Genomic DNA, 15,835 nt, shown 5'->3' on the forward strand with positions numbered 1-15,835 from the left:
AAAATTTCACAAGTTGGCTTAAATCACAATGCTCATAAATGGATCTTAAATGGAAAACTAATTGCATTCTCAGCTATACTGCAATGATTTTCACATACCACTATTTCACATGTACATAATATTTCATAGGTTTCAAATCTGTGAAATAGGCAAATTAGATATCAGTAGCCTTACATTAAATAAGAGAAAACTGATTTTAGCAAGTTAAGATCAAAATAACAGTATAAGAACAGTAGTCCGACTCCTGACTGCCAGTTTACTCTTTCACAGTTTTATTATGCCAGTCTCTTTGGGCTAAGCTTGTCTAAACAAAACAATTAGAAACACTGTTTACAGAAATCTAGAAAAAATGTTCACATAAATCTAAAAGTTGAAATATGAATGGTCATTGTGGAATTAAATTACTTACTGAAAACTGGAGACTGACTCAGTCTTTGGGACAGAGGCTGGAAGGTCTGACTTGTTTCCATGAGGTTCAAAATTGCTTCTTCATTAATAAGTGCTTCTTCCTCTTTAAGAAAATTCTTTCTTAAGTACTCTTAAGATAAAAACAAGGCCAATATTCAGTTATGCCATCCTTTAAAATTTAAACTTTCAGAATTTTAAAATCTAGTGAGCATTTAAATAGATTTCATTCAATAAAACCTTAAAATTCTGCTATCTGAACAAAGTTAGTCATTCCTGTTTTGAAGGTAAATAGTAATAGTTACTTATGATGTCTGATAAAATAACATATAGTCTCACACAAGCACTTAAGTTCTATAAGTTTTCAATTCAATATTTTGATATGCTCTATAAACTTAACACTTTCCTACTGTTTTAATGAGAGTCTATGGTACAATCAGTACATTAAGGTTCAGGCAGATATAGGACAAAAAATTCATTTCAACTTATACTGCAGCAAAGAAGTTGAATGCAGCACACAATGAGAGGTGAGATTGTTTGTTGATGGAAAGTATCAAATGACAAATAAGACTAATAATGGTGGGTTACTCAAAACTTTATATACTTCTTACCCTCTCCATATACCCTACCAGACTGAAACCTAATTTCTAATGTTAAAATAAACAACATTAAAAATGTCTTCCAACATGGAAAACAAATAATTTAACAAAACAGATCATATGACTACTTTACTGAACACTGTACAATCCAAGGTGTTGTTACTAAAAAGCTCACCTTTATTCAACTCATTCTCTTGATGAACTTCTACCATATTGGCTGGTGAACAGGGAACAGCGTCAGTAGACAGAACCTCAGAATGTAACGTTAACTCAGCAGAGAACTCCTGGGATCCATTACTATAGTCCACAGATCCTGATAATGTTCTGCTTAATTAAAACACATCCTTTAAAACTAACTAGATTATCAAGGGAGAAAGGTCAGTTCAATGAACTGTATTAAATGACTACTTACACAGAGAAATCATTCTGCTTAAGAACTTCTTGAAGTTTCTTCTGAAACATTTTTTCACTCTCTGTTGCTGGAACACATCCACGATCTTTAAATTTAAAATGTGCATTCAAAAAAGGAAGAGGACCTTTTTAGGCAAATAGCAAATGAATGAAATATTTTGAAACAACACTAAGCTTATTTCCTCAAGGAACTTTTAAAAGTAATAATAACTTACCAACTTTTGTGAAACACCTTTATCTAAAAGCTGTTCTCTTATAATGTCAAACAAAATTAAAATGGTTACCCATGTTATGATGTTGGGAACTTGAAGTCAGTTCAAGATTAAATTCCATAATTATAACCTGCATTTAGGGTAGAAAAAGAACATTTCCCTTAACCTATCGAGAGGTATTATGTTCCTGAATGCAATGGGGGATTCTAGTTTACTCACTTCCTTGATAAACAACATTATTATTTTAAAACTTATATAAGAGGCATTCAAATATAATAAAAATCATTTGTGTCTTAAATATTAGAATGAACTTCAGTAGATATTTTTAACTTCAAAATTTTCTGAGAGCTACAAGAAATAATCTGAATGAGAAAGTACCTAAACTACCGACAAATCATTTTGGGGCCAATATTTAATGGTCTAGTCTTCCACAACTTAGTGATTACAACCAATGTTTCCTAAAGTATATTTCATAATCTCCATTTGGGGAGACAAGAGGATCAGAAGATATTAATCAATGAGGAAAGAGCTTGGATTATAGTGGAATAAGAGGACAAAGTACAGGAAAGTAAAAACTGAGACTACAGGAGTAGGAACATTAATGAGCAATAACCACAAAAGGGGAAAACGGTGAGATCTATCTTCTTTAAATGTAAAAAAATATTAACAATGGGATATCAACAGAGGGGGAAATTTACACAAAAATTGAATGGAGATTTGTGAAATTCATTCTGATGTGAGCAATAATAACAATTTACAAATACAGATTACAGGGCACAAATATTACTATTTTCATTTTACAGGTGAGGAGACTGAGGCTACGAGATGCTAAATGACTTGTCCATGACTTCAGAGTTATTAAGTATCTAAAGTGGTATTTGGATCCAAGTTTTCTGACTTCAGGTCATATGTTATTTCCAAAATGCCATATTCCCTTCTGACAAATTGTATGGGGAGTCAATAATTTAGACTATAAATACATGTTTTGTATTTTAGCATTTAATAAAAAAAACAAGTAGCAGTATGCTATTAGTTTATACCTTGTGATTCAGGTTGGCTAATTTGAGAGGATTCATTTCTGTTTCTCCGGCGTTGTTTTTCATCTTCCCATATGGCTTGTAAACCAGGGTTTCCATTAATTTGAGCTACAAGTTAAAACAAATATTTCCAAGTAAAGCAGTGAAAATAACTTTTATTTAACAGTGGACATTTTATTGCTCTTACCCCTGCCCAATAACTTAACCTTGAATTACTTACTTTGTGTACTATAAGAAACTTGCAAACAGTTTCCAGAAACAAGCCTACAAGATGTCCTTAGCCCATTCTGTATTTGACAATGTTTCTCCTTTGCATTCTTGATTATTCTTGCTTCTTGTCCTGCTCCCCAAATCACTAGCCTAAGAAAACTCAAACATTTAACTGGACAAAAATACTTAGGAATCCTTCACAGACTTTTATGAAAACTGAACAAGGGAATGAAAAAGGAAAAGCAGAATTAAAGTGCAAAAATTTCCTTTAGATCCACTAACCTGATTTTCTGTTGTCCTACCGATTTTCAGTCTATGGTTTAATGTAATATAGCTATTTCTTCAATAGCAAATGAATGATTACCTACCAGATATATAGGAACAAAAGGAATAACAGTCTCCTCAAATATTTTCCAGTATAATTTTTTTCCAGTGTTCTTTATTGGATCTAAAACTAACACTGAAACTACCTAATTTACAACTTTTCTCAATTCATCCACGCAACTCAAATTTCCTGTCAATCTGCTGTGTGGTTTGGAGTGGCTCTCCTCACTGCACTTTACCACTTGACTCTAACCAAATCTAAACCTGACTCTGAACAGCCTGCTTCATTGCTCTAGGGTCCAGACACCTAGGCTTATTTACTGTTCCTTGGACCCAGGATACTCTAGCTCCTATTTCTACACCTCTGCTGAGTCTGTGACCGTACTTAAAATGTACTCCCCTTTTCACCTCAAATCTCTCAGAATCCCTAATTTTTCCAACTCTTCTCCCAATAACCTTTTATTTATGTATTTATTTTATATGTATATGTTTATAACACACACAAACATAATTTGAATATACCTGAAAAATACTTATATGTGAATATTGCCTTCCTTGAAAGAATGCATTCATTTTGAAGGCAAGGACTGTTCTTTTTTTGATCTTTGTATTTCCAAAATCTAGCATCATGCATTTACTACTTAACAGAATTGTTCTTTGCAGAATAAACTACTGGGGAGAGGAAAAAAAATCTTCTACATCAGGAGAAAAAGATTTCAAGCATGGGCCTCATGATGGAAATATATTGTGTTATCTGAAGATGAGCCTGATGAGCCTAAGTTCAGAAACAATCATCATCAAGAAGGCCAGCAACCAGGAGAGTGTTCTTTTTGACTACAGTACCTTATTAAAGAGGATATTCAGAGGTATTTTCAACATATACTAGTAGAAGGAATTTCTATATTAATTAAATTACGGATTTTTCAAAGTTTTTTTTGACATATCAGACATAAGTTTGGGCTTTTTAGAAATGGCATAAAATAAAACACACATGCCTTCAATCTCCAGTCGATTTAAAATATCAGCAGCTACAGCATCCACTTCTAATTCACAGGTACTTTGTGGTTCAACACCTTCCAGAATTAAAGAACTGTAATGAAATGAAATTACAAAAGAAAATGAGAGTATAGTTTATGAAATTTTTATATGTATAAAGTACTTTTTATTCATTTTGATTCATAATTGGAGTGACTATCAGAAAATCCTTGCAAGAAAAGCTACTATATTAGTTAAGTTCACAATAATTAGTAATTACAGTGTTAGAGTATGATTTGTTTATTTTTAAATGATATCAATTGGGAGAAAAATATTAGTAAATACTGTAATCTGATATTATTTAGAATGCATAATATACAGCTCAGTTGAATAGTCTACAGATAGAGGATGTAAAAAATTTTCTTTTAAGTAAGATTATTTGTTCTAGGGCAAAAAGCAGATTAATAGGGCAGCTCTAGAAATCACTTATTCCAGATATATGTACCCAAGCAGTCTGGGTACATTTTACCTATAATATTTGGTAAGAAATATGAAAAGATTTCTAAAAAAGAGATAAAAGAGTGAACATTAAATATGAGAGAAAAACTAATCAGAATAGTGAAATTGAGGGGAAAGCAAAGAAGGAAACGAGTGGCAAGTAATATTAACTTTCTTCCCTTCCTATATTCAATGAGCTAAATTTTGCTTAAAAATATGGACAAACTACAACATGGAAAAATCATGCTGAAAGCTCTACAAGGAAATCAGAAATCATAAAAAGCAAAAAAAAAAAAAGGTAACCATTTTAACCTTATGAAAATTACACTGTACCACTTGACACAAGAATATTTCCTTCAGTAGGTCAGAGAGATTATGAAGTTGTCAAAGTTGTCATTGGACTGAGTTAACAAACATCTGACCATCATAAATCTAGACTCTTCACAAACTGACACAAATGTAAATAGGTATATTCTACAAACTTGGCATTTTTAGGTACTTAATATCCTGAATATAAAGAATGACTTGAATATACATATACATATATACATATATGTACAGTCTCCAGGAAGTGTAAATGAAGACACATTAAAAACATTTCACAAACACTTATCACTGTCTTAAGAAAAAAATATTAGCAAAACTCTCATTTCAGAAAGCTATTTGAAGAAATCAATTTGTAAGGACAGAATTTCATATTGTAACTATATTTAATTCTATTGCTGTTGGTGTAGAAAGGAAATATTAGCCAATACATCAGAGCAGCCTATCCCTTAACTCTTTTTGAAAATGTAAAGGAAAGTTGAAGCTCCATCACTATCAAAGGAAAAAGGCTGAGAGGATCTCAACTCAACAGTTCATCTGAAATTTGCTCCCTTTAACATTGCTACATTCTTTAGGAACATACCAGAGTGCCACCATGGGCTCTGCCAAAATCTTTTGTGTATACTTAAAGCCAAAATCTTGTGGCCGAGTGATATGGGCCATTTTGAAACTGTGTTGATCATGTGTTTTATGATATGATTGTCTAAGTTGGTTCATATGAAGAAATGACACTGAATAACTGAAAATGAAAAACGAATTGGAATGATTTTAGGGAAAAGATCAATTTCAGATTTGAAATAAAAAGGAGAGAATTCTCAGGCCTTAAAAATTAAATCAAGATAAGAAGATCATGATCACAGTATCTTTATTCTAGGGTTGGAAGGGCCTTAGGAGTAGTCTAGTCCAACACTTTAATTTTACTTGTGGAAGCTGATGTCCAGGAAGTTTCAGTGACTTGCCCAAGGTTATACAGGGAAAAAGCATCAAAAGCAATACTGAATCTATTATAATATACAGACCAATAAATGCTAGAGAAAAAAATAATACTTGATCTTGAAATGCAATTTACTCATTGGCTTTTAGAAGAAGTGACACAGGGGGTGGCTAGGTGGCACAGTGGATAAAGCACCGGCCTTGGAGTCAGGAGTACCTGGGTTCAAATCTGGTCTCAGACACTTAATAATTACCTAGCTGTGTGGCCTTGGGCAAGCCACTTAACCCCATTTACCTTACAAAAAAAAAAGTGACACAGGCTCTGTATTAAGGGGAAAAAAGTTTTCAAAAATAGTCTAAGTTTGAAGATATACTTAGCAACTTAAATACCTAAACTAAAATATAGGTACTAATGATTTTGTCTAAAGAGCTCCCTCATTCTAACATCTCTCTCTCACTAGGCCTTTTCTTGATGTTGAAAATTTTATTATGAAAGAAAACTTGGGAGAGTAGAGGTAGGGAAGTATTTAGGAGGTGATTCTTTCAAAAGGAAAGATATTCTTAGAAGGGCTATACTGTACCAGGAATTTCAGTGGTATGGTAGAAAGAGTGCTAGAAAAAGAATCAGAAGACTTGAGTTTGAGTCCCATTTCTATCAATATAAGCCTTGTCACCTTGGAAAAACTAAGTTTCAGTTTTCTTATTTGTAAAATTGCCCTGCTTTCTTTAAATGTTGTTGTGAGGCTTATAAGATAATGCATGTGAAAGCATTATTAAGGCATTTAAGGTATTGTTACTGTTTTCAAATTTACAACTACCTAAGAGCAACTCTTTATAAAATAAGACACACTTTGGGCATATGTTTTGCTGGGGTAAAGCAAGGGAACTTATAGTACCTACAAATATGAGACTATATATATATATATATATATATATATATATATATATATATATATATATATATATTTAGGTTTTTGCAAGGCAAACGGGGTTAAGTGGCTTGCCCAAGGCCACACAGCTAGGTGTCTGAGGCTGGATTTGAACCCAGGTACTCCTGACTCCAGGGCCAGTGCTTTATCCACTACGCCACCTAGCTGCCCCTATTTTTATTTTTTATCTTTTATTCCACCCTCCAAATTTGTCATTTTTCTTTTCTTCCATATTAGGCATGGATCATTTTATTTATATGAGGTCATTTTCTTGAAGAAATAGTATCCCAAGTGCCACACTATAGTTTCCATAAAATAGTTTAAAAAAAAAAGAATGTCTTTAATACTTAGAAAGACAGAGACAATGACAAGAAACACAAAAAATGAGAAGGCATAGATTACTTACAATTTGTGTAGATGAATTACAATGGGGGCAAAGTATATAACAGCAAGGGAATGGGGGGGGTCTTGAGGAAGTTAAGGAATAGTATAAAGCAACAAATGAAATGTGGGAGTATGATAAAAAGCAAGTGGCCTACTTCAGAAGCTTTCTAGAGTCTCCCCCCTCAAATAATTCTAACCAGAGGGATCAAAAGTCAAGTCTATGTTTGGTTTCTGATATATTGTTCATTTTTGTTCTTCAAGCTGATTCTGGGGGGGAAAAATATTATTTTTCATGAAGATTATTTTACTTTATGGTATCATGTGTTATGCTTTCAGATCATGAAGCAAATCTTGAATACAATTAATACTACCACAATTAAAAAATACCTGAATAACTATTTTTCTTATACTATATATCTTATAAAAATTAGTTAATTTATAGAATTGTTCCTGAAAAAAATTTCAAGTTAATATGATAACTATGAATTCTTTAATTTTTCTAATTATAGATAGCAACTAAGGCTGGTTATGTTGAAAGTTAAAATTAAGATTTTTCTTCTTAAAACATTGTTGCTTCATAATTTATAAAATAAAGAATAGGACAACTAGAACTCAAGGTCTTCAAGGTCCCTTTCAGCTAAAAATCTAGGTACTATGTTTCTTTTAAATTATTATGGCCTTGTATAAATTTTAAAAAATGGACTTTTAGATGAAGTATTTTTAGTGTACATTAAATAAAAAGTAACCTTACTGAGGAATAACTTCTGGTAGGCCCAGAATCACACTGGTATCTACAATATTAAAAGAAATAAAGGTGGTTCCCACTAATTGTATATATTCTTTATAGAGAATTTAAGGAAGATATGGACAAGAATGACAAGGGAGAGACAGTGGGAAAGGGTATATATACATATATATATATATATATACATATATATATGTATATATATATATATATGTATATAAATGGGAGGATTACTTACTGGTATATCATAATAAAGAAGAGGCTTTTGATAGAACATCTGAAAATGCTGATTTAAGATAAAATATTCTCTCATATTAGAGAGTTACAACCATTTCTTTACCTGTGTATTTCAGTTGCCTTACACGTGTTATTTTTCTGACTAATTTAGACACAGCTTTCCTCAGGTGCTAAAAAAAGTGAACAGATCGTGTATTTATAAGTACTTATAGTATTTCTGTAACCTAACATGTTTTGAAGAGAGGTCATAAAAGAAATGAAAAGGTAAAGGGAATAGGAAGGGTTGGGTGGGTTGACTGTCCAAGATAGGAACAAGACAGGGTATAGAAATGAGTTTATGAGCAAGGCATAGAAAGATGTCTTTTTATGAGGGTAATGATCTTTGTTCTTCAGACACAAGTTGGGATGAGACAACAGAACATTCATAAAACTGACATATTGAGTAGATGATAAAATTTTCAAGATGTTTAATAACCTTATTACAAAAACAAATATGTTAAGATATAGAAGAAATAATGCTGGCAGGAAAAGTAGTTTGTATAGCATCATCTATTTTGTAGATGTTTTTGATGGTAATGATGTGCAGTTATGTATTTAAGTACTGTAGGCTCTAATTTGGGTCAACTAATTTGAAAATAATCAAAGAATGTATTATTTTTAATATCTGAAGTGATTTAACCAGAAATTTTGTACTTATGATACTTTATAATATAATGAATCACTATGAAAAACTATATTTTTAATTACTTTATTTTAATGTTTCTAAGATACGATCATTTTATTAATTTTAAGAACCATTCACAGTAAATAAATGCAGCTATTAAGTTTCTATTTAACACTGTTTATAATATAGGCAAACAGGGTAAAGTGACTTTCCAGTGGTCAACAAGTACATGTCTGAGGTTGCATTTGAATTTAGGTCTTCCTGACTTCCAGGTTGATGTTCTATTCACTGTGTCCCCTAGCTGCTTTGTTTTTAAGAGTGTACTCTTCTTAAAGAGAACAAAATAGTCTGTCCTAAAAATATTATACAAATTAAGATTTTTTTGCTAAAATAATCAGAGTTCCTTGTTTTACCTTCATTCCAACTTAATTAAGGTTCATTGTATTTTCTGAAGAACTAAAGAATTTAGAAAGAAGCTTGGCTCCAAAAGCCTTCAAAGTATAATCAATATACTAACCAATTTTAAATAACAATATTGAAAACCCTATATTTCTTAGGTGCACAAATATAGTCTTAGGCAACTAACGGAAAAGTTCATTAGAGCACTTGGATTTAGAATGATCAGATATCAAGATTCAAATTTCACCTCTAATTCTTACTAGTTGTATAACTTTAGACAAATGAATGACATGCTCTAAGTCTGTTTTCTTCTCTATAAAAAGGTACAATATATCCAAAGGACCTACCTTACAAGTTGTTTTAAGGATCAAATGAGTATGTATTGTATACATACACATATTTATTCACAATCGACAGAATGTATATATTTATATGTAAATACATAATAATATAAAGACATTTTTGCAGCTTTTTAAAGGTTAGAAAATTATATCTGACTATATATAGATAGCTTTCTTACAAAGTTATATGATTTTTCTAAAGTGTTATAACAATTTTTTTAATTTTCTACTGTTTAAAATGAGTTTTTTCCTACTTAACTTTTAGATGTCTTAAAAGAAAGAAAATTTTATAGTAATGAGATACCATGTAGTTCATTAACTCAAATTTTTCTCCTTGGTCAATTAGAAATCAAAAACTTAAATGCAAGCTTTTTAACTGAAGAGAGGGGCGGTTTTGGCAATGTCATAGTGGTGAGGTCAGCTTGTTCTTGGTTTTTTTTTTCAAGGCAATGCAGTTAAGTGACTTGCCAAGGTCACACAGTTAAGCAAGCATTAAGTGTCTGAAGCTGGATTTGAACGCGGGCCCTCCTAACTCCAGGGCTGGTGCTCTAATCACTGCACCACCTAGTTGCCCTGAAAACTTTTTTAAAGATAACTGCCATTTTATGTTTCATAATGCTCTCTCTATCTCTTCTGGTCCTAAATTTTCCCTTCTCTATAGAGTGGTTAAGAATTAGAAACTGAAGTGACGCCCATCAATTGGAGGATGGCTCAGCAAGTTATGGTATATGATTATAATGGAATACTATTGTGCCATAAGAAACAATAGGCAGAGTGATTTCTGAAAAACCTAGAAGGACCTACCTAGAAAGAACTGATACAGAGCAAAGTGAACAGAACCAGGAGAACATTTGCATACAGTAATAACAACCATGAATGACTAAGCTATTCCCAGCAATACAATGATCCAAGACAATCCCAAAGAACTCATGCTTCAGCATGCTATCTAACTCAAGGGAAAGAACTGATGATGGCTCATTATAGACTGAAGCATATTATTTTTCATTCTTTTGTTCAATTTTTTATGCACTAATTTGGAAATGTTTTATATGATTATACATATATAATCTATACCAGATTGTTTACTGTCTCAAGGAGGAAGGGATAGAATTTGGAACTCAAAACTTAACTAACGTTAAAAATTGTTTACTCATGTAACTGGGGGAAAAATAAAATATCAAAATAAAAAATAATTGCCACATTTTTTATATCTTCTATGAAGTACTTATTACTGTGCTATGAGTTTTAGCAGATGAAGAATAATAACACCTTCCTTTATTTGAATTCTAGAATTTACTGTACTTGGTGAAAAATAATTTAATCCAGTAAAGGGAAGTATCAACTTATATTTACGAATGTATTTTCTTATCCCCTCATTTTGTATTCTCTAAAAAAAAAACAAAACAAAAAAGAAGCAGATGAAACACCTGAAATACAGAGAAGATAACTGTTGCCACCTCAACTTTGATGGATAAGAGAAAGACCAGGAAAGCTTAGGTGCTACAGCTCAATAGACCCTCTCTGGCCTTTTGCACTGAAAATCCATAAATTGATCATTCAAAAAACATATCAGCTTTGGACTATGGCACTGAAAAGTCATTAGAAAAAAATTTCTCAATCAAATGCAGTTAAAGAAACATCAAATAATATAACCCAATTCAAAAAATCTTGTCATGTTAAGTCTTCGATTTTCACTTTTGACTGCTAGGTGGTGAAATGGGTAAGAGAATTGGAGTTGGACAACCTGGAAGCCAATAAGATCTGAATCCCACCTCAAACTTCTTTTAAAGTATTTGCTAACCTTGGTATTTCATCCTCTTCCCAACGAAACAGAGTACCAGTAAGGGAATTTCCTGGTAAATGATCTTTGTAACATCCAATTCCATGTAATGTATCACCTAGGAGTAGAAAGGTAGAAGAAATGAAAGCATCTTTTTATTTCTATAATGCTTTAAATTAAAATTCAAAGCCTTATCACTCCTATGAAAAGCTCTAAAATTATTTACACATTATAAATCTATGCCAGTGACAAAGTTTATGTTTTAAAACCAAAAAAGAAAGAAAGGATTCACAATCGTGTGTGTGTGTGTGTGTGTGTGTGTGTGTGTGTGTGTGTGTGTATGTGTGTGAATAAATGTGCTATGTGGTAGGCAAACTTAAATAATCACATTTTTAAAAATATATAAAATGTTTATTTGTGGCCTCTAATCTAAATTCCCCAAGAAACTTATGCCTGTGGCTTTAAGAGTCCTACAAGAAACTGGATACTACATCAAATTTAAAATACAATTTAGCACTTGTTCCCCCAAACTGAAAGAGAATACACAATGCATTCCAGATGCAAGAGCAATGAATGAAAAATCTGCAGATGCAATTTGACCTGCAGATGACTAGGAGACTATATGTGTTTGGTTCACAAGTTCTTAGTTTAAAAAGTGTGATATGGGATCATGCTTCAGAAGCTGCCTCTGAATATTTACTACTTATTTCTACTTGGTTTCTTTCTAAGATTAACTCACTGTGTGCAGTGAAGACTGAGTAGAGAAAAGAAGAAAATATATAATACTCGGATTTATACACTAAACTCACAATTTCTTCTTACAATTCTTAATATTTGCATATCATGTATCCATAACAGGAGGAAACTGTCTTTGCTACTTATGACCTTTTGAATGAAATATTTGGCAAAATGATAAAGATTATCATGGGCTCCCGTGAGGAATCTTTCTCTCTGAGGATAATGATCTTTCATGAATAAAAGGACAACATTTTATTGACTCTACAAGTAACTAAGTCAGTTTTCATTGAATGAAAATGTATGTTTTTTTCCTTGAATGTGTTCTATGTGAATTTTCTATCAAAAGGCTAAAATACACATAGGAATCGAATTCCTAATTGAAGGAATAAGAAATATGAAAAAAAGAGCTACAAAGTGCCTAAATTTGGAATTAAAATATCTTTTAGAAAACTCACATTATGGGTTCATAAGTACACAATTCCTATTAAATGATCTATTTCATCTACATACTTCTGTAAAATTCATTTTTAGTTAGTCCATAATTTTGATCTCATTTTATTTTTTACTTAGATTTCAACTAAATTCCGTCTAATACACATTATTAAAGTACCTATCTCATGCAAAACTCTGCTAGGTGATACAAAGATAAGAAGAAACAACTCTATGCACCTATGATTTACATTCTAATATTCAAACACTACTACTTTTACCTAAAGTACAAAAATAATCATATTCATAATTTAACCTGAAAATTTTAATTTTATTTTGAAACTATTTTCAATTATGAATTAGAAAAGTGTGTCATAGATTATATTTTGAACCTAAATGAACTATCATAAAACACAAATCATTGTGTCTGAACCTCCCCCCATGCAAAAATTCAAAATGTGTGATTTCCAAAAAGGATTTGTGATAGAATTCAACAACAAAACAGTAATCGACATTTCTTTGTTTAGGGTAATAATAGAATATTAAGGGTTCAATTTCGTGCACATGGAACTTAAACCTCCCTTCCTTTCTTTAACATTTTTAATTTCTATATTATTTGAACCTTCTTAAAAACATTTAAACATGTTCCCTTTATCCCCCCCACCCTCCAAACTATCAGTGGACTGTTATTTTTTCTTTCTACTACTATATCATTTCTATCATTCATGATTAAACTTCTTCAAAGATTTATCAATGCTTACTCCCTCACATTATTCACTGTCTGTCTACAATTTGCTTTTTTTTTTAATTACTAAACTTCACTAATAATATTTTAAAGGGGCGGCTAGGTGGTGCAGTAGATAAAGCACCGGCCCTGGAGTCAGGAGTACCTGGGTTCAAATCCGGTCTCAGACACTTAATAATTACCTAGCTGTGTGGCCTTGGGCAAGCCACTTAACCCCATTTGCCTTGCAAAAACCTAACACCCCCCAAAACAATATTTTAAAGTGTTGAGGCAGTTTGGTGGAATAGTTAGAAAGATGGGTTCAAATCTAACCTCTGGCACATACTGGTTATATAAACCTACATAAATCACTAAATCTCTCACTATCCAAAGGAACCTTGAAGAAAAATGACAACAACAACAAAAAAATCTCCCCCCCCCACAATTATCAAATATTCTCTCTCACTCTGCCTGAAAATACAAAACAAAACCCTTTAAAATAAAACATTCCCATATTCTGCTCATTAGTTCATCCCCTCTTAAGCCAGAAAGAAGGATAGTAAAGTGTATCATAAGTCTTTTGGAATCATAATTGATCACTGATTTGATGTCTTATGTCTTTCAAATTACTTATTTACAATGTTGTTTTTAATAGCATAAATTATCCTCCAGGTTCTGTTCACTTTACTGTATCAGTTTGACAATTTGCTTTCAATTTTTAAGACTCCATTCACTCAAGTGATTTCTCAAATTACCAATGATCTCATCCATGGTCTTTTCCAGTACTAATTCTTCTTGTGAAGTAAGTGTTAACACTAATGACCAGTCTATCTTCATGAAAATCTTTCTGGGTGTCTAGACCATTATATTCTCTCAGAGGTTTCCTTTTGGATGGTACTTCTTCTGTTCCTTTCAGACTATCCTCAGTATCAGTCCTTCCTCTTTTGCTCTTCTGTATCCATATTTGCTTCCTTCAAAAGCTGATTCATTCTCATACCTTCAATTATCACCTCTATAAATTACTCTCAAATTACATTTCCCATAGCAGTTTTACTATCATCTTTTCAGGGTTTTATATTTCATTGCTTATATGTCATTTTCAATCAGCAATCAAACTAATGTCTAAAATGTAGCATTTCCCAAACTAATTTTTTTCATAAATATAATCTCAACTTTTTTTAAAAAGAAATTTATTATCTTTTGTTTTTATATCACCTACATTTTCCTGCATATTTTTTCCATGAATCTCTTATTGGACAATGAGCTCTTATAATAAAGGATAAAACAAGAGGAAAAAGAAAAGATGAAAAAAATGAACTAAACTAACCATCAATGTTGAAAGTCTGACAATGGATTCAGTATTTCATATCCATAGTCCATGACTTCTGCAAAAAAAGTGGCAAGAAGTGCTTTCTGATCTCTTCTTTCGAAAAGTCAAATTTGATCATTAAAATTCTGTGACATTATTTTTATTATTTTATTCTTGTTCATTTACATTACTATAGCCATTGTATTTGTTGTTTATTGGGCTCTATCTTCTCAACTTTTAACAGCACAATAATGTTCTCGTGAATTCACTAGACACTGCATCTTCAAGTATTATTTTTACTCTAATTCCTTTCACTTGTTTCTCACAACAACCAAGTAAGTACTGAGACATACTTTATGTTTAGCATTATGCTAGGTACCATGGGGTACACAAAAATCATTAAGAATCACAGTTCCTTTACAATCAAATTGGCTACATTAAATAAAATTAACAAAATATAAAAAACTTTCGATTTCAAATCTTGTACATATACAAATAATGCCCTAATTCTATCCTTTAATTTTACTCTAAAGTCAGAGACCAATATTATCACATAACTGCTATTAAAACTCTATTAATGAAAAAGATCTAATCCAATAATCCAATAATAATCTAATACAATAATACAAACTGTAATGAGAGTTAGAAATAATATAAGAAATGAAAACGAGTTAAAGAAAGTCAGAAATAGGAGTATGTAAATATAGTTTAGGTGATAAGTATGTAGCACTGAGCCAGCACTTTGATGGCTAACTAAATAATAATCCATTTAACTCCTCAGGCATGCCATTGATATACTATTGACCACTGGAACATACATTTTGATCTTTCAGGGAGCATATTAACTGTGTATGTACATAATATATGTAAAAGTAATTAGAAAACTCATTCTGGATAAGTTTAATATTTTAGAAGTTGAAATTATCCAGCTAAAGTTGGAACAGGGAGGTGGAATCTAGTGATTTGAATAAGGGAACAGAAATTACCAAGAGTGAGGGGTGGAATAGACAGAGATGAATAAAAAGATTGCCAATTAGTAGTAAAAGCAAAGTTGAAGACATAGAGCATGAATTTGTACTGGGTCAATTCCTGCACTGTTGTGTCTTTAAATTCAAATCTAATTCAGTTTAATTCAACTGAAAAACCCCCATTTATTAGGCACCCTCTAATTTCTGGGGATAAAAGGATGGAAGCAAAGATCTTATCTTTTACTGGAGAGAAACAATGT

General features: G+C 31.8%; 1 protein-coding gene across 3 annotated transcripts in view; it reads right to left on the bottom strand.

Moving 5' to 3' along the window:
• REV3L (REV3 like, DNA directed polymerase zeta catalytic subunit) overlaps positions 1 to 15,835 on the bottom strand; it is a 244,142-nt gene that overhangs the window by 125,255 nt on the left and 103,052 nt on the right. For 2 of the 3 annotated variants that reach the window (XM_074187375.1, XM_074187377.1), the window contains exons 5-10: positions 11,429 to 11,525; positions 4,194 to 4,288; positions 2,668 to 2,772; positions 1,417 to 1,501; positions 1,180 to 1,331; positions 410 to 538 (exon numbers count right to left, since the gene is read on the bottom strand). In XM_074187375.1, coding sequence (XP_074043476.1) covers positions 410 to 538; positions 1,180 to 1,331; positions 1,417 to 1,501; positions 2,668 to 2,772; positions 4,194 to 4,288; positions 11,429 to 11,525 — 663 coding nt within the window. The remainder of the gene's footprint in view (positions 1 to 409; positions 539 to 1,179; positions 1,332 to 1,416; positions 1,502 to 2,667; positions 2,773 to 4,193; positions 4,289 to 11,428; positions 11,526 to 15,835) is intronic. The other variant, XM_074187376.1, reaches the window with a different exon arrangement.

The sequence above is a fragment of the Macrotis lagotis genome, chromosome 5, assembly GCF_037893015.1.
Source record: "Macrotis lagotis isolate mMagLag1 chromosome 5, bilby.v1.9.chrom.fasta, whole genome shotgun sequence".
Taxonomy (NCBI): domain Eukaryota; kingdom Metazoa; phylum Chordata; class Mammalia; order Peramelemorphia; family Peramelidae; genus Macrotis; species Macrotis lagotis.